The following is a 19,040-nucleotide window of genomic DNA, read 5'->3' on the forward strand; positions in this document are numbered from 1 at the left end:
CCTATTTGGAAAATAACTAACACCAAAAAGGGGGTAGGGGGGCAAAGAAGTATGACTGAAGAGGTAGATCGAAACTACCACATACTGTGTGAAAAATGCCAAAAAGGAGGTAAAGGGATATGGCTGAAAAGGTAGAGCATCTGTATAACAAGCATCAGGTCCCAGGTTCAAAGTTAGTACCACACACACAATCACTACAGTTGTAGGAAAATAAGAAAATACTTGAAGAATCTTTTCTAAATGTAAGCACTTATTCAAGTATTTTTCTCAGTTCAGAATATACATCACATCAACTTAAATGAGAATGGGTTTTACTTTTTATATTCTGGAATACTTTCATAATAAACGTATATGCCCTATTTTATATAAATAGGAAAAAAGACCTAAGAGTTTAGCATGGGCAACACAGTATAGAATTAGGTCAAGCATCCAACTCTAAATATACTGAAATGATATATACTCAATGGTTTTAAAGTGTATGCTTATCTGTTTATATATAAAATATAAGGGTATGCTTGGAATTCCTGATGCCAGGAATACCTGGTAAATGGTTATCATTCTTAACTACATTTTGTTGACAGCTCTTTAAACTTGCAAAAGAATGGCAGCCAAGGCTAAAGTGGGTCCAACAGCTCTTCTTTCCCTAGCCCTGAAGAAATTGTGGCCTTTATGGCCTGTACAGAACCATAAAACCAGAAGAGCTTCATAAATTAGCTTCCACTAGAAACTTTTGATAGTTAACATGTTAATATTTTTAAATATCTTAACATTACCTCATTTTGAAAACTACATCTATTTATTTTAAGAAGAGACCATGATTTTTCTTATTGTAAGTCATTTATTGTAATATAATTTACAAACATCTTGCTGTCTTTAGTAATTCAAACAATGAAGCAGGTTTCTTCTGACAAAGACAGCAATAAGCTAAAAACAAAATCAGCTTGCTGAATTTTCCTTCTTTACCTGAAAAACAAAGTACAAGTAAAAATCAAACAGTAGAACATAATTATGTCAAGAAAATAACTCATCTACTTGGGGTGGAAAAAACTGAATTTACATATTGATGTTCCAGTGGTTCTCAAATTTTGGTCTGTGGGACTATTTGTGAAATTTGTAATTCAGTTATGTCTGTTTGGTTCTCTTTATCTGTACAGTACACAAGATTTTCCAGAGGACACATAATGCATGGCATCACAGCAACGTAAACACTGAGGCCAATGAAAATGTAAATATCCTCCCTCAAATCAGACATTAAGGGGTGCCTACAACATAAAGCTTGAAAATCATCAGTCCTCACGCACCCAAAGTTAATAGTTCACAATATTGTTACTGATCTATCCTTTTCTGCAGCATATTTAATGTGAAAAGAAAAAGTCAACTACCACCATCCATATGCTTTTACAAATTGGCTCCTACAATAAACCTGATTGTCAATCTCAAATGTCTTGTTACCTCCTTATGACTAGTTTCTTTTCTGAAAGGGTATGGGGAATGTAAACTTTACCTCTTGTCTGAGGATGGAAGTTGGTTTTCATTAATCCCTGGTTATTGTATTAGAAGAAAAAGACAAACACAAAACAAGCAGGTCAAGAAGCAATCCATATGAGTTAATCATAGTCCATGTCTTTACATGCTACCTTGAGAATAACACATAAAGATTTTACAAACAAACATTCCTTTAAAACCAACTCAACAAGATAAAAAGCTGTAGACTCCAATCTGATTAGAAGTGATTAAAAACACGTCCATGCAAGGGCTTGATACTCAAAAATGAGATGTGTATCTTTTGTCAGGTGTGCCTATAGTCATAGCAACTAGTAGACTGAGGTAGTAGGACTGCTTAAGCGCAGGAGCAAGACCTACCTTAAAAAACAAATACGAACTTTTTAAATTCAAAAGATAAATGACAAGGACCTATATAAAATGGGCTTAAAGATGAAAAAATTAAAGAGATACATAGAAGTTTTGTAAAAGTTTTACAAGTTAATAACCAACTGATGGGAGGTATGACTGGATAAATCCAAGACAACTCTGCACACATTTTATCTTGCAAAATACACTCTAGTGTATTTTTTCTTACAGTATTAAATACCCCAATGGGGTCAGGCATGGTGGTGCATGCTTTCAGTAACAATAACAACTAGGACAAAAAAAAAAAAAACCTCACAGCCTATCTCAACAAAGAGGCTAGGTATAATCCCAGTGGCAATGGCCTAGCAAGGCCCTAAGTTCAAGGATCATACCCTTAACACTGCCCCTACATACTCAATTTCTCAGTAGTCAAGACATTTTCTAAAGGAAAGAAGCATGTTACCAAATGGCAACAATACAGAAAATTGAATAGAAACTGGGACTCTACCATCATTCATCTCTAAACAAGAAAGCCAGCCTGAGCCAGTTTCCACTAAAACAATCAGAAGAAATCAAAGCAATCCCATCTTTACCAAATCTTTACATCCAAAGAGTTAGGACACACAATTCAGTAATGAATCATTTCCACCTTAATACAACACAAAGGCAGAAAACTTTTAAGCATCCAAATGTTAAACAAGCTGTCAGGAGAGAAGAGTAAAACCTTCTAGGGGCAAACAACGTAGAATTACTTACAGAGCAGCAGCCCCAGAGATAATTTCAATCAGCTCCTTAGTGATGACAGCTTGGCGGGTGCGGTTGAATGTGAGAGTTAGTTTATCTATCATTTCAGAAGCGTTCTTGCTGGCATTATCCATGGCTGTCATCCTGGCACTCTGCTCACTGGTAGTGGACTCCTTCAGGGAGTAGTAGATGATGTTGGCCAGGCTGTACTCTTGGTAATTTTGCAGCACATCTGAATCAATATCATCATAGACACTCATGCTCTCTGTTAAAACAAGCAATGAATTTTTTTTGAAGTTAGAGTAAGTACAGAAGACTTGACTGTATTAAAAATCCTTTTAAATTACCAAGCATATAATTTTACAGTAAGCTGAATGAAGCTGTTATATTTTCTACATGGTTTTTTTCTACATCACAGATGATAACATTTTTAGCAAAATATGTGTAAACAAAACACTGGACGGTCTAGTTTTAGGAAAGTGACACTTAAAAGAACTACTAAACTCTCAATGAGTATGATATTTTCTGATTAACAGTGTCACAAAAACATCACTCAATGAAATGTTATTCTCAAGAAAAGTTAGTGCCGGGTGGCTCACGCCTGTAATCCTAGCTACTCAGGAGGCTGAGATCTGAGGGTCACGGTTCAAAGCCAGCCCCGGCAGGAAAGTCCATAAGACTCTTATCTCCAATTAACCAACAGAAAACTGCAAGTGGCTGTGGCTCAAGTGGTATAGCACTTGCTTTGAGCTGAAGAGTTCAGGGATAGTGCCCAGGCCCAGAGTTCAAGCCCCACGACCACCACTACCACCACCAACAAAAAAAAACCAGAAACTGATAAAAACTTCTGTTTTAATGTTACAGAAATTTAGCGTTTTTCTTGTTTGCGTTAATGCAATTTTAAATCATTAGAAGTGGTCAAGCAGCCAGGCACTGGTGGCTTACACCTGTAATACTAGTTATTCAAGAGGCTATGATCTGAGTATTGCGGTTTGAAGTCAGCCAGGATAGGAAAGTTTGTGAGACCCTTAAAACCAATTAACACCAAAAAGCTGTAGATAAGTGGTAGATGCTAGCCTTGAACACAAAAAGCCCAGAGGCAGCACTTAGGCCAAGTTCAAGCCCTAGGACCAGGACACACACACGTGAAGCACTATTGTATTTCATCAAATTTCAGATAGTATTGATCATAACTTCTGTCTATAATTAAAAAAAAAATCTTCCAGGCATGGTATTTCATACCTGTCATTTCAGCCTGTATCATTTTGTGTCAGCTGGTAAATTCTGACTGTTTTCCTTAGTGAATTGATGTTTCACCTACACCTTCAGAATACTTGTCAGGCAACTACTTACCAGCACTTGCAATAGTATCAAGAGAAAAGATGGGTTTTTCTTCTGTCTTATAGGAAATAACAGACCTAGAAGTGATAAGAATCAAATGTAAATCTTGCAATAATTTTAAAATTAAGCATTTATTTTAAAACAGGAATATACAAGAATTAAGAATTCTGAATGTTTCTTGCCTGAATCGATTGAAGATGATAGAGCCTTCATCAAACTCATATCCAGAATTTAATAATTCAAGAGCAATGACTGATGCATCTCCAAAAGTAGGGGGCTTTCTTCCCACATCTTTGAATGTCACCAGAAACTTGTCAGAATGAGTACTAGAAATCACATTAAACAGTTCAGTGGAATGCTTATATTATCACCAAGGGTCCAGTTTTGGACCTTATCATTCCTTTCTTTCAGTACAAAGAACTAAGGACTAAACATTAGGCCTTCCTTATTTTACACTCTCTTTGCCTTTGGCTACTTTAAATCTGAACTAACTATTGTTCCTTTCTAACATTTCCAGTCTGTGATGATAGAGCCTCTGATTTCTTGTTTGCATTAATGCCAATGGCTTTGGATATTACCAATGTATTCCACAGTGGTGTGGATGAAGGAGAATCTTAAAAACAAGTAAAATATATATGTACAGATACATACTCCCCCCTCCCCCAATATATCCAGAGGAAAAAAACAAAATAAAAAATCTTCTCTGAGTAAATAAAAAACATCTTGTACAGTTGCACGAAAGCCATATATTTACCTATGGAGAATGCCCCTGAGTTTATCACCAACTCCAACAAGCATGACCTCTTTTCCAGCTGCTGTGAGTGTAGCCACCTCATTTTTTATCAGTTTAGCAACTGATGAGTGAATAGCACCACAGAGTCCTCGGTCTGAGGACACACCAATAAGCAAGTGTTTCTTCTTATCTTCAGTTACCTTAATATCAGCTTTTTCATACAGAGCTGAAAAAAAAATATGATTTTTCAAATGCAATTTGCATTCAAGGTGCAATGATCTCAACCAAATTTACAAAAGAAGCCCAAAGGTGGCTCAGCGGTAGAGTGCTTGCCTAGCATGCATGAGACTCTCGGTTCAATTCCTCAGCACCACATAAATAGACAAAGCTAGAAGTGGCACTGTGGCTCAAGAGGTAAAACACTCGCCTTGAGCTGAAGAGCTGAGGGACAGCATCCAGACACAGAGTTCAAGCCCCATGACCAAGAAAAAAAAAACAGAAAAGAAAGGGCTGTAGTCAATATATTCATTTATGTTTAGGTGGCACTTTGACTAGTATATTCAGAAATGTCTGTGTATATACTCAATAACCAGACTGAAAACCATAAAGATTTAAATCTCTATCTAGGGAAGATTCCTAAGAGTCATAAATGGCCAATTTTCATATGTACTGACTCTAAGAAGTTTCTAAAACTAAAGAATTTGAAATAAAAAAAGTTAGAATTTTAGAAGTACCTAACTCACCTAGACAGCAAGCTCCTACAGAATGCAGTCTTCCAGCATACAACTAAAACATCAGAAACAAAGACTTACTGAGCTTCTTCTCATCATCTGCCTATCAAGTTTTTAAAAACTTGTTGATACTGTTGATACTTACATAATGAATGCCAATTTATTTTTGGGACTATCTGACCAACTTTGTGGTTCTGATGATCTCAGCAGAAGCTAAGAGGAAATTAAATAAGAGTAAGAATACGCTGATTTAACGAGGTGTAAGGCCAGTGAGAATGGGGAGAAATCAAGGAACTATTATATTGTGATGCTAGCCTGATGTGTCAGTTTACCACATTGGGCTCTGGGCTCAGCTAGCCTCTTGGGAAACAAGGTTCAAAGTCTGCCTGGGCAACAAAACCTTACACACACAAAAAAAATCATCTGAATCATGGCTGGGTGTGTGGCACACATCTGTTAATCCCAATTACTACGGAAATAATGGCTGGGCACAGTGACACATGCATGCCACCCCAGCAACATAGGTGAAAAGCAAACTAAGCCAACCTAGGACTAAAGCAAAGCCCTACCCTCAAAATAGCCAATGCACAAAGGTGTTGGAGGTCTGCCTCAAGTAGTAGAACATATGCCTTGTAACAAGCACAAGGTTTTGGGGTGCATCTCCAGAACTACCAAAACAATAGAAAATGTGAAGGACCTAGCTACTCAGGAGGCTGAGATCTGAGGACTGTGGTTGATGTCACCTGAAAACCTTGTGAGACTTATCTAAATCTAAATCAGATGCAGCTGAAGTGGTAGAATGCCATACTTGAACAGGAAAAGCCAAGTGAGAGTACCAGTCCCTGAGTTCTAGTTCAGTACTGGCACAAACACACATACATACAGATAGAGCAATGAAACAGTAGCATGTAGATGAAGGAAGGGGTACCAGGAATAGGATTATGTAAAGGCTTGAAAATCAAGATCACTTAACATGTTTTTCTTGTTGCAAATTGGTTTTAAGCAGAGAACAGCATTAATAATTTATAACTTATTTACTGTGTCTGTGGGGTAGAGAGAAGACTGCAGGGGCAAGAGCTGAAGCAAGGACAGTACTTACATGATTAGACAAACAGATGGAAGGGACTTAGTTCTAATTAGAACAACCCTGTGGAAGACAGGAGCAAAGTGGCCTTGTAGCTATTTAACTTAGGCCTTTCCTCATAGGGCGCACTAGGATTTTCTTTACTAAACTTTGTGTACCTTTTTTTTTTTTTTGCTAGTCCCAGGGCTTGAACTCAGGGCTTGGGCACTGATCCTGAGCTTCTTTTGCTCAAGCCTAGCACTCTACCATTTGAGCCACAGTGCCACTTCTGGTCTTTTCTGTTTATGTGATACTGAGGAATGGAATCCAGGGCTTCATTCATAGGCAAGCACTCTACCATTAAGCCACATTCCCAGCCCTGTATACGTTTTTCATAATAATGAATCTAAAATTCTATGAGGTGGCCTCAATTCAGCCATGAGATGGAATAATGCAAGAATTCAGAAAATATTATAACAAGTTAAGATAGGAACTTCCCAGCATTTTCAATTTTGCTTCTGAGACAAATTAATAATCAGGTATGAATCCATCTAAGAAAAAAATATAAAATTCCTTTTAAAACCATTGTATCACTTCTTTGCGCCCAAGACTACTGAAGAATGAGTGTTCTATAAGATGGTAAGGTAAAACTGTGTTTGAAGCTTTGAAAAATGTCAAGTATTGTAAAAAAGAAGGTTTGGTCCACGGAAGTGTGGTTCCAGTGGCGAAGTGCAAACCTTGCGTGAAAAGGCCAAATGAAAGCCTGAAGCTCTGAGTTTAAGCCCCAATATTTGCACAGAAAAGGATTAAATAAATAAATAAGGATCTTCACATGTCCCCCATAGTGGCACATGCTTATATTTCCAGCTCTCAGGAGATCTTAGTTTGTGAACAGTCTAGGCTACATGGCAACTCCTTATCTCCAAAAAAGTTAAAGTTGGCTGGGAAGGTGGCTCAGTGGTAGAGCGCTTGCCTTGCATGCATAAGGCCATGGGTTCGATTCCTCAGCACCACATAAGCAAAAAGAAAAAGGCCGGAAGTGGTACTGTGGCTCAAGTGGTAGAGCGCTAGCCTTGAGCTGAAGAGCTGAGGGACAGCGCCCAGGCCCAGAGTTCAGGCCCCACGACCAGACAAAAAAAAAAAAAAAAAAAAAAAAAAGTTAAGGTTTTCAGTTGCTTTTCTTGATCCTATTTGATCCTACATACTGTCACAAATCCTCTCCACCACCATTTAATCAATTCTCTACCCTAGAGTACCACTCTACTACCTGCCACCTCCAGAGTCCTATAACAACACACAGGAGGTAGCAGGATAAAAGCTAGCATTTGTGTCTAATGCATTATGTTTCCAAGGTTTTTCATAGGATATTTAATATTAATATTTTGCAGTATATTTAATATTCCTGGGGGGGGGAAATCAATGTTTAATGTTAACATATGCAGTAGTTAACATACAGAATTTGATAACAAAGCAGTGTTTCACACACAGAGGCTGGTATCCATTGACATGTGACCTTGGGCAAATCACTTGCTTTGGAGGTATAGGAATCCCAAGATTCCTACCCCCCCCACCCTCCACCCCAGAGCTGCTACGCATGCATGTAAAGTGCATGCACATGGAGGATGTCACACAGCCAGTACTCAGAATGGGCCTGCCACTGGGTAAAGCAGTAAAGTCATCAGTAATCCTTACATTAAGTAATGTGTGAATGACTCTTCTCTTACCCAAAGATCCTATTCCATATACTCGAGCCGGCTTCAGCTCCCTCTCCGCACGGGAATATTTTGCTGCTGCTACCATTTTCATAGATTTGGTAATTTTCTGGATGTTTTTGATCGACTTCAGTCGCCTGGTTACTGAAAAAATGGAAGTGCTGCATTAAGACCAAGGAGTTACAGTATAATTTCATTTGTGAAGCCTGAAATTTTCTTGTAAAGTGCAACATAGAGCAAGCAGCATTTATAGCACGAATGAAAAGAATGGCTAAGCCACTCTTAACGTCAATACTAGTACCAGTAAATAGATAAGACTATAGTTATTAGACAGGATAAACAGCAATATGAGAGACCAAACAGTATACATTCAAAATTAACTGATATTGGACTGGGAATGTGGCTTAGTGATAGAGTGCTTACCTAGCATGCATTTAGCCCTGAGTTCAATTCCTTGGTACCACATACACAGAAAAGGCTAGAAATGGCACTGTAGCTCAAATGGTAGAGTGCTAGTCTTAAGCAAAAGAAGCTCAGGGACACTGCTGAGTTCAAGCCCCAGGATTGGCCCAAAAAAACCCAAAAACCAAAAACAACAACAAAAACCCTGACATTAAAAATGGCTTCACCTGGGCTGGGAATGTGGCTTAGTGGTAGCATACATGAAGCCCTGGGTTCGATTCCTCAGTACCGCATAAACAGAAAAAGCTGGAAGCGGTAGCTCAATGGTGGAATGCTAGCCTTGAGCAAAAAAGCAGCTCAGGGACAATGCCCAGGTCCTGAGTTCAAGCCCCAGGATTGGCAATAAATAAATAAAAATGGCTTCAACTGTATATTCCATAACATTATATATACACATAAATAATCATTTTTTCTAATTGTATTATTACTGGACACAGCATAGAATTAAAAAACCTGTTTCAGGGCTGGGAAGGTGGCTCAGTGGTAGAGCGCTTGCCTTGCAAGCATGAGGCCCTGGGTTCCATTCCTCAGCACCACATAAGCAAAAAAGAAAAAAAGCCGGAAGTGGTGCTGTGGCTCAAGTGGTAGAGTGCTAGCCTTGAGCTGAAGAGCTGAGGGACAGTGCCCAGACCCAGAGTTCAGGCCCCACGACTGGATCCAAAAAGAAAAAATAACAAAAAACCTGTTTCACGTGTTACCTCAGAGTTACCCTTTCAAAGAATAGATAGATTCATAGAACATAGATTCATCTTATCTATTTGACCAATAGACGATGAAGAAAGGTGTCATACAAACTTAATTCTTCACAATGAACATATTGAGACAAACAAAATACTTACTATCTTTCAACGTCACCATCTTTCAAACTTGGATCCTGAGAATAAAGATTGTAAAAATATTTCAGTTCTTTTGAAACAGCTCCATTATAAAAGAAACATATTCAAAGCTAATGTTTACTTAATAGTTCATAAAAATAACCTATCAAATATATATGAATAGAAATAGTTCTATATTTAAATTCTCCAAGCAAATACCAAAGGCCCCATTTTACCTTACCTAACTCTGAGCATAAACCTTGCACTGGCATTGGTGATAGTAACTGTTAAGTGGTCTTTCCCCAACTGCATCCCTAGGCTTACATTATATCCAGGACTGTCTAACTATACTTGAAACTCAATGGAGCTGGGAAGGTGGCTCAGCAGTAGAGTGCTTGCCTTGCATGCATGAGGCCCTGGGTTCGATTTCTCAGCACCACATAAGCAGAAAAAGCCAGAAGTGAGGCTGTAGTTCAAGTGGTAAAGCACTAACCTTGAGCTAACGACTAACGACTGACCAAAAAAAAGTTACAGATCTCTTTTGTAGCTAGGAATGGGAGTTAGTGGTAGAGTGCTTGCCTTGCATGCATGAAGTCCTGGGTTCAATTCCTCAGAACCTCATATACAGAAAAAGTTGGAAGTGGTGCTGTGGCTCAAGTGGTAGAGCACTTACTAAAGCAGCTCAGGGATAGTGCCCAGGCCCTGAATTCAAGTCCCAGGACTGGCAAAAAGAAAAAAAGAAACTCAAGGCCAAGGTGTGGGGTGTAGTTCAGTGGCAAAGTGCTTACTTAGCAAGTACAACACCTTCTGTTCAATCTAGCACCCAAAAAGAAAATACAAACAAAAAACAAAAAACAAAGCTGGGCACTGGTGGCTCACATTTCTAATCCTAGCTGAAAGGCTGAAATCTGAGGATCCTGGTTCAAAGCCAGCTCACGCAAGAAAGTCCGTAAGACTCTTATCTGCAATTAAGCACAGAAAAAGCCAGAAGCAGCACTGTGGCTCAAGTGGTAGAGTGCTAGCCTTGAGGAAAAGGAGCCCTGGGACCGTTATCCAGGCCCAGAGTTTAAGCCCCAGGACCAGCAAACAAACAAACACAACCCCAAAACCCCATGCAAGGGCACACTCATCTAAAAACAACTTTTGACTGCATTAGTGCCTAGTAACCTTTAAAAATAATATTCAGAAACTAGGTGCCAGTAACTCATACCAGTAATCCCAGCTACTCAGCAGGTTGAGACCTGGAGGATTAGTTCAAAGCCAGATAAAGGCAGAAAAGTCTCAGAGATTCCATCTCTATTCAATAAGCAAAAAATAGGGCTGATGTGGTAAACTGCCTTCTGTGAGGAAGCAAGGCCTTGAGTTCAGGCAAACAATAGTACTTAGCAGCAGCCATACACTCTAATAGGGCCACACAGATGGAAGCACATTTTTGAAAAAAAAAATTAGAGTCAATTTAATAAATCTTTAAGCTACTTCTGTATTCATGCACTGGTAAATAGGATATTGTATGTAAAACACACAAGAAACAACTCACGGATAAGATTCCTGAAAACATTTATATAAATTGAATCATATATTTGTTAAGTCTTGAAAGTCGAAATGTTACTACACAAAGTCAAAATCAGTGACTGAAATGTTGGTGAAAGATGAATGAGATGAATGAATGTTTGCCCCAGTGGGAAAAATAGCATGTCACGAGACATTATCTTTAATCTTTTGAATCCATCCAAAATACTGATGGTGTCAGGAAAAGTACATGGGAGAACTGAAGACCCAGTAATTTGTGCATAAAGCATATGCTAACCCAACTATGTTTATCACAGCATTATTCACCATAGCTAAGATATGGAACCAACCCAGATGCCCCTCAGTAGATGAATAGATCGAGAAAATATGGTGTGTGTATGTATGTGTGTGTGTGTGTACATACACAATGGAATTCTATGCTTCCATCAGAAAGAATGACACCATCCCATGTGTTAGGAAATGGAAAGACTTGGAAAAAATTATATTAAGTAAACCAGACCCAAAGCAACATAGGTCCCATGGTTTCCCTTATTTGCAATAACTAGTATATGTCTAGGAAAATCTTACCAGACAAGCAGAAAAGGTCAAAAGCTATGTACATACGACCATGTAAGATGAAGCTAAGTGAAATGGACCCCAAGACAGGAACACAAGAGGTTTTTTTTCTTTGTCACTGTTCTTTTTAATGTACTATGTGATTTTTTTGTTTCTTTTGTATGTTCTACCCCCATGGTATAATCCTTGTTGTCACTGTATTTGATTCCAGTGCCCTGCAAAGAGATAGTAGGGGAAAAACAAAGGAAGGGGTAACAATGCTCAATAGGAAATGTATTCATTATCTTATTCATGTAACTCTAACCCCTCTGTACAGTATCTTTATAGTAAGAACGTATTTTTTTAAGGGATATGCTGGCTGGGAATGTGGCTTAGTGGTAGAGTGCTTGCCTAGCAGGCATGAAGCTCTGGGTTCCATTCCTCAGTACTACATAAACAGAAAAAGCTTGAAGTGGTGCTGTGGCTCAAGTGGTAGAGTGCTAGCCTTGAGCACAAAGAGGCTCAAGGATAGTGCCCAGGCCCTGAGTTCAAGCTCCACAACTGGCAAAAAAAAAAAAAAAGGGATGTGTTAACCAAGGGAGGGTATTCTCTTCACAGAATTTTTGCAAGATACAAACAGTAGTTTTGAAAGATAATGTCATGCTCAGAGAGCATGAAAGACAGACAGAGCCTATGCGAGGCCCTGGGTTCAATCCTCAACATTACACAAGAAAGAAAAAAGGAAGCAAGGGAGAGAGGGGGAGAGAGAGGGAGGAAAGGATGGAAGAAGGGGGGAAGGAGGAAAGGAGGGAAAGAAGGAGGGAAGGAAGAAAGAAAGGAAGAAGGGAGGGAGGGAAAGCAAGAAAGCAAACATGCATGCATCCATGAATAGAGGGGAATTACACACATGGGGTATAATTAAATATCATGTAAAGAATTTAATACTTTTAAATATTTCAAAGAAACTGTGTGTAAATACTATAGTATTTAGCAGGTAGGAAGAAAGAGATGAAGGTTGTAAGCCCACAAGACATTTTCATTTTCAGATGAGAGTAAGTGATTACTGTCAAATGAGCTTGGAATACTGGTAACATTCATAGCATGGAGATATGGGCACCTGTGGCATGCAGACAAGAGACAGCAGGAGCCTGGACTAAGATGTGGGCAAACCAACGCACACAGATGCTTATAGGAAAAGGCAACAGTAAGAAGCTTTGCTTCTAAGTTAATGATTTGACTGGATGGTGCTGTCATAATGGTTACAGAGAGACTGGGTGGGATGAACTCCTTGGGGGTATGGAGTCTGAGTGAGAGATAGCAAGAAGGCTAGGTGGAAAGTCCAATGAGAAATGATGGATTTTATATTTCAAGAGGTTTTGAAATACAGATTTGAAAACCACCAGTCACCATAGTTGTTGTTAAAAACTAACAAAGACCAAACATAATCCCAATCATGTCAGATAGAACTAGAAGCAGAAGGAACACTTTCTACTTCTGTGAAACAAGCAGTAACCTAATGCTGACACCAGGAAATGAAAACTAGAGACTAAGGTCTTAAATGAACATAGGTGCAGAAATACTCAGTAATGTATGAACAAATGAAATCCAGCAACATATAAAAAAGCAATATATACCATTACCAGGTAGGACTTGCTCAGGTATGCAAGCTCATTTACTGTTCAAAATCAAACAGAATCACAACCACAAGTTAAGAAGAGAAACTGTACAACAAAAGGACACAAAAGTATCTAATAAAAATCTAACACCCACTTATCTAAAGCCTGTGAATAAACTTAAGAAACCTATGACAGTTTTCTCCCTAAGACTGAGAGACAGACAGCATTCTTGTTCAACATCATACTGGAAGTCAAAACGAAAGCACTAAGTCAGGAAGAGGAAGTAAACAGATGGGGAGAAAAGAACAAAAACAGAAAAAGAAAAAGGTTTTTTTTGTTCACTAATGATATGATTGTCTGTATAGAAAACCCAGAACCTTTCTAGAGTCAAAATGCAATTATATCCTACAAGGATGTAGGATATACGGATAATTTACATAAAATTTAACCCTCAGTATTCCAAGGGTTTGTCTAAGGTTCCTTGTGTATCCCAAAGGACATTCAAGTCCTTTTTATTAAATGGCATAATATTTACACAAATAACCTTCCCATATGCGGGGAGCATCATAGAATGTTTGTCTTGAAAGCATAAAGTCTTTTTTTGTGTATATTTTTTAATTGCAAAAATACTGTACAGAGGGGAAGCATAAAGTCTTAAGTTCAAAAAAGAAAAAAAAGGAAAAAGTAAAGGAAAAAGAAGAAGTACTACATCAATCTGATTCTAAGGCTTCAAGAACTGAAAAAAATATGCTGTAAACTAGCAGAGGAAAGTAACAGTACAGCAGAAATAATAAAAATAAGAATAAAAATAAAAATAAAGAATAAATGAACAATCAGCTCTAACAAGATAAGGAGCAACTTTAAATCATATGCTACTTGAAAGAAGACAGTCTGAAAAAGGCTACATATTACAATTCTACTATATTACATGCCAGAAATGACAAGTCTAAAACAATAGCAAAGAAATCAGTGGTTGTCAGGGTTTTGAGAGGGGAGGAAGAACTTTTTGAGAAAACTGTCCTGTAATAGTGGATATATTTGTCCAAACTCATTGAACTATACACCAAAAAGAGTGAACCTTAATGAACTGTGAATTTTTAATGTTAATTTTTTCTGTACTTTACAATGTTATTAAGCTGGACTTGGTGACAAGTACCTGTAATCTCAGCTACTCGGAGATAGAAGCAGGAGGTTTTCCAATTTGAGGCCCGTCCAACAAAATTAAGGAGACCCTATCTAAAAAACGAGACAGAAAAAAAGCAAGAGGGCTGAGAGGGGGGGGGCTCAATGGAAGAGTGGCTGCCTAGAATACACAAAGCCACAAAGCCCTGAGTTCACAAAACCACCCTCTATACTGAAATCTTCATTATAATTTTTTAAATGCAAGTCAAGAAATGATGTGTATTTTACAATATCATTTTTATGATTGTGCATATTAGTAATAATTAAGTTATTAAAATAGGTCATAATCAAATTATTTTTAAAAAGTCTCCTGACTTACATAATTCTAGTAGTCATAAAGACAAATAATTTAGAGGAAACATATTTGTAAAATATTAGGGTTGATTTAAGAGTGGATAAAAATAAAAGCAGGGAATATCAACAAATGGCTATTTCAGAGCACAAACTATTAGATATAACAATTGCAGTGCTAACAAGCTTTTCTCAGAATGGCATCAGAAAAGTATCACCAGTTACACCAGTTATTCACTGGCTTTTTTTTTTCTTTCAGTATGACTTTTTTACCCCAAATGCCAAATTGATAGGCTTTAACAATTGATGTTTAGCTATTATGGTTTTATGCATATACTTCAATTTAACTGATACAAGTATTACATTACAGACTAGCATATGGAACAAATATGGATGAACAAATGTTTTGGTTTCCATAAGCATTTCAAGTGAGAGCTAGAAGAGGAAGTGTCTTCTGATTCTTTATGCTAGAGGGGGTATGTGTTGTCATGTGTTTTGAAGCCCTCTTATGCACAACCTTCACTTAGCTCTAAAGATGATTGTCAAGTTGCAATTTTATTTTCCAAGGACAACCTGGCCATTGAATGGCTAGGCATAAATGGTCTGTCCTCTCTTTAGGACATAATCTGATACTGAATTTTGTACTAATAAGATTCTGCATTGAGAAGATAAAAGTTCTGCATCACTGTATTATGTCCTCTCAGCGCAAGAAATCCTCAGATTATATGAGAAACTTGACATGTGTCAAATACAATGGATAGACAATCCAATGGAATGTAAGTTACAATATCTGCCCTGATCATAGGATACTGTTAGAAGACCAAATGTCAGTGGAGGTGTTCAAAGAAATTGCAGTTTAAGAGACTTATAGTCAAAGAATATATAATGCTGTGTAATATAAAAACTAAGGAAAAGGCACCAGCAGCTAGTTTCCAAGGAAAAGTCTAACATGTCTAATTCTGAAAATGAATGCTTGTGTTCAAGTCCATCATCTACCTCTACACTGAAAAGTGACTATGCCTCACTCTTTTTCTCCAAAACCCACCCATAATCTTTCTTCCTTTGCCACGTAGAGTAACTGCATATTTCAGGTAGAAACTGTTTATAAACTTGTTTTTTCAAATACTAATTGAGTCAAGAACATCATTTCTGCCACTGTGCTAAGTTCTTTGAGAATACCAAGGTAATCCCCTTGCTAATTCAAAATGTGTCTATTACCTCTATTTAAGAGATGAGGAACCGGGGGCTGGGAAGGTGGCTCAGTGGTAGAGCGCTTGCCTTGCATGCCTGAGGCCCTGGGTTCAATTCCCCAGCACCACATAAGCAAAAAGAAAAAAGCCGGAAGTGGCACCATGGCTCAAGTGGTAGAGCGCTAGCCTTGAGCTGAAGAGCTGAGAGACAGCGCCCGGGCCCAGAGTTCAGGCCCCATGACCGGACCCCCCCCCCCCCCAAAAAAAAGAGAGATGAGGAACCAGCAGCCCAGACACATAAGAAACCCACCCAAGAACATATCCAGGCAGAACTGTAGCATCAGGACCCCAGTGCCCAACACACACAGGCTCCAGAGTCTACAATTTGGCCTATGTACACTCTGCTGCTGCCTTGAAGTTTACATCTGTCAGTAAATGTGTATTCTCAGCTTCAGAGGATGACCTGCCTCTTCTCTCCTGAAATGCCAGTACACAGAGTGCGATTTATGCCCACTGATAGCTCCTTACAAAGCAATTTCATTTTAGAAAACACTAAACACTAAAAGAAAAAGGAATTTATGTTCCCCAAATTTGAAGACAGCAAAACCAGGAACTCCTTTTCTCAAATTTCTCCTTGAAAACAGAAACATAGCAGTAACAAATGATAATTTCTTTTTCAAATTCCCAAGAACCAAAACAGATCCAAGGAAATGCATCTTAATAGTTTTGTGAGGGCAAAGTTATTTCTCTTCCTTTTCAAATCAATTCTGTGAAGTATAAATCAGTAAGATTTTAATATCTGAATTAAAAGGATAACTATAGTGGGAAGAGAAAACCATTAGACACCAAAAGCAATGAAGACACCAACAGCAGAAAGAGAACATACATTCCACAGTGGAACACTGATGCTTGAAGATCAGTATTTATAGTCTGCTGATTTAAAAACCTACACTCCAGACTAAGGACTCTGACCTTTATTTGATGACTGAAATTTCAAATTTAGGTTCCTAACAGTCGCTGTCTGACTACCAACATTTATTTAAACCAATCCTTTACTAAAATGTGTTCAAAATTTTACAAGTTGTTTTGTGCCAGTTCTGGAGCTTGAACTCAAGGTCTAAGAGCAGTCCATGAACTCTTTTGCTACCACTTGAGCCACAGCTGCACTTCCAGCCTTCTGGTGGTTAATTGGAGATAAGAGTCTCAGAGACTTCCATGCCTGGGACTGGCTTCAAATAACCATTTTCAGATCTCAGCTTGGGTAGCTGAGCCACTTCACAACCCCAATAATTTATATGTGTTTTTATTAAATGCTATTTCTAGAATTTTATGACTACGTCTCTGAAAGTCTGTTTTTATAAAAATAGTTTTAAGGTTCTAAAAACCAATTCGGATTTGACTTGTTTCCAAAAAATATCCTGCAGATAACATTAATGCACAAGAAGGAAAGAAAAGGGCTGACATTTCTGAGCATCACTGCATGCCAGGAAACTCTCCAACCCTATTTGTTCATCAGTACATTTTAACACTTGCAAGCTTGCCAACTGGTGCAGGATAGGCACTGTTCAAATGTCTGCTGATTGGCTTATGGGAAAAGGTCCACACCTGAGAATTCAACTACTGTTGGATTAATTCTCATGAATCTTCCTTCTCAGTATAAGGAAAACAATCTGACTTCTAAGGCTAACCCTCCATAATGTTTCCATATTTAATTTCCCCTTTATCTTGAAACTCATACATTGCTACAGATTCTTTGCTTAATGTAAGAATTGTTTCAGTCGATGCTTTTATAGTTCCTCCTTATGAAGTTGCATACAGAACCCGACTTCAGTGCTATAGCTCCTTAGAAATCCTCCATCCTGTAAAATCGAATTAATTGCTAGGATACAGCCTATTTGCAAAAAAAAAAAAAAAAACCCTTAGCTGGGGGCACAGAAATGGAGGGAAAGAGGGTGAACAAATGCAGCAGTGCTACTCAACTAAACACTATGTTGAAAATGAACTCGAGAACTTGAGGGTGGGGACGAGAGGGAAAAACTGGGAGAGTGAGGGAAGGGGTCCAAAAGAATTGCACTCTTTACCTGACCTATGTAACTGTAACCCCTCTGTACACCACCTTTACAGTAACAATAAAAAATATTTAAAAAAATCCTCTTCGCCTCGAGTAAGAAACTCTTCCAGACTGTCTAACTTTAAAACATCTCATCCTGTTCAACGGTGCCGCCACCCAAGGGCTTTTATTGCCATTCTTAGAGCTTCTAATACCTTTTTTTCTTTTCGGCCTCAGCGAACTAAGGTTAAAAGTCCACAAACGTGACAGCACTTTACACCTGAACAGCAGTTAACAAATGTCACTTAAAAGTCCACCTGTTGTTTCCTCCTTCTCAGGACAGACCTTGACGCTATTTCATGACCTTGCAGGGCTCCTGCTTCCACCCAAGAATTTGGAGTTAGTGCTAATAGCCTAGTCCTTCTCCGTCAAGAGACCCATCTTTCAAGTCTCGTCCGCCACCAGGCGACCACCAGCCCCCGAAGGTCTACGGCGTTCGCCTTCGTTTCCCCACTGCCCAGGAAAAGCGTCTGCCACAGTGGGTGCCGGACCAGCGTGCACACGGGGCCGATCAGGTCTGCAGGGTCACCCCGACCAGCCCGGGAGGGCCTCGCAGGCCATCAAGGGCATTAAGCACAACCTAATTCTACCCCAGGCTTTCCTTAGTTGCCTGCGGACTCCGCTAAAGGCCTTCCCGGCCCTCGGTGCCCGGTATGCGGCGCAAGCTCCAGGAGGATTTGTGAGCGGGACGCCGCGGAGACCGCCCCGTCGCTAACTCCGACGACCGTCCCAGAGCCGAGGGCCCCGAGGGCCCACTGGGCCCCGGGGGACGCGGCGTGACCTCCATCCCTCGGATCACGGTTCCCGCCCTCGCACGCGCCCTTCCGCTGCCAAGCCGCTCCCCGCAGCCCCGGCCAACACGGCCTGGGCAGGACTCGGGGCCTAGCTCGGCCCTGAGGCTCGGGTCCGTCCCACAGCACCCCCAAGCCGTCTCTCCCTGCCATCTGACTGAGCTCTCCCGTCCCTGGAAACCCTCCCGCAAGTTTCCATACCACTGCGACTGCAGGGCCACAGCAGACAGGCCGGCGACCCTCGTCCCAGCAAAGATGGTGGTGGCTACCTTGCTGAAGGTCGAGCAGGCGGGCCTTAGTGCGCGTGTGCGAAGTCTCCCTCGACACGCCTTCTCTCCTCACTC

General features: G+C 39.5%; 1 protein-coding gene across 4 annotated transcripts; it reads right to left on the reverse strand.

Moving 5' to 3' along the window:
• Nucleotides 1–818: 818 nt before the first annotated feature.
• Atp5f1c (ATP synthase F1 subunit gamma) lies at nt 819–19,019 on the reverse strand. Of its 4 annotated transcripts, none has more exons than XM_042685897.1 (9): nt 18,966–19,019; nt 9,477–9,511; nt 8,188–8,319; nt 4,691–4,895; nt 4,119–4,262; nt 3,949–4,013; nt 2,608–2,860; nt 1,505–1,541; nt 819–963 (listed from the first exon to the last, which is right to left on the reverse strand). In XM_042685897.1, exons 2-8 carry the CDS (start codon nt 9,493–9,495, stop codon nt 1,535–1,537), a joined length of 825 nt encoding a protein of 274 aa, XP_042541831.1. In that variant the 5' UTR covers nt 9,496–9,511; nt 18,966–19,019; the 3' UTR covers nt 819–963; nt 1,505–1,534. The 4 variants fall into 4 exon arrangements, with proteins under 4 accessions (XP_042541831.1, XP_042541829.1, XP_042541830.1 ...); XM_042685895.1 differs by having other exon boundaries at nt 18,898–19,000; XM_042685896.1 differs by lacking the exon at nt 18,966–19,019 and adding an exon at nt 18,904–18,953.
• Nucleotides 19,020–19,040: the final 21 nt, after the last annotated feature.

Source organism: Dipodomys spectabilis, unplaced genomic scaffold (genome assembly GCF_019054845.1).
Source record: "Dipodomys spectabilis isolate Male_0828 unplaced genomic scaffold, ASM1905484v1 ptg000096l, whole genome shotgun sequence".
Lineage (NCBI taxonomy): Eukaryota > Metazoa > Chordata > Mammalia > Rodentia > Heteromyidae > Dipodomys > Dipodomys spectabilis.

What these genes read in the sequence shown, in the direction of transcription:
- Atp5f1c (XM_042685897.1), bottom strand. An exon ending in ATCATCTTCAATCGATTCAG is followed by an intron (nt 4,014 to 4,118) that starts GCAAGAAACATT and finishes TATCACTTCTAG; the next exon opens with GTCTGTTATTTCCTATAAGA. An exon ending in TGATACTATTGCAAGTGCTG is followed by an intron (nt 2,861 to 3,948) that starts GTAAGTAGTTGC and finishes TTGTTTTAACAG; the next exon opens with AGAGCATGAGTGTCTATGAT.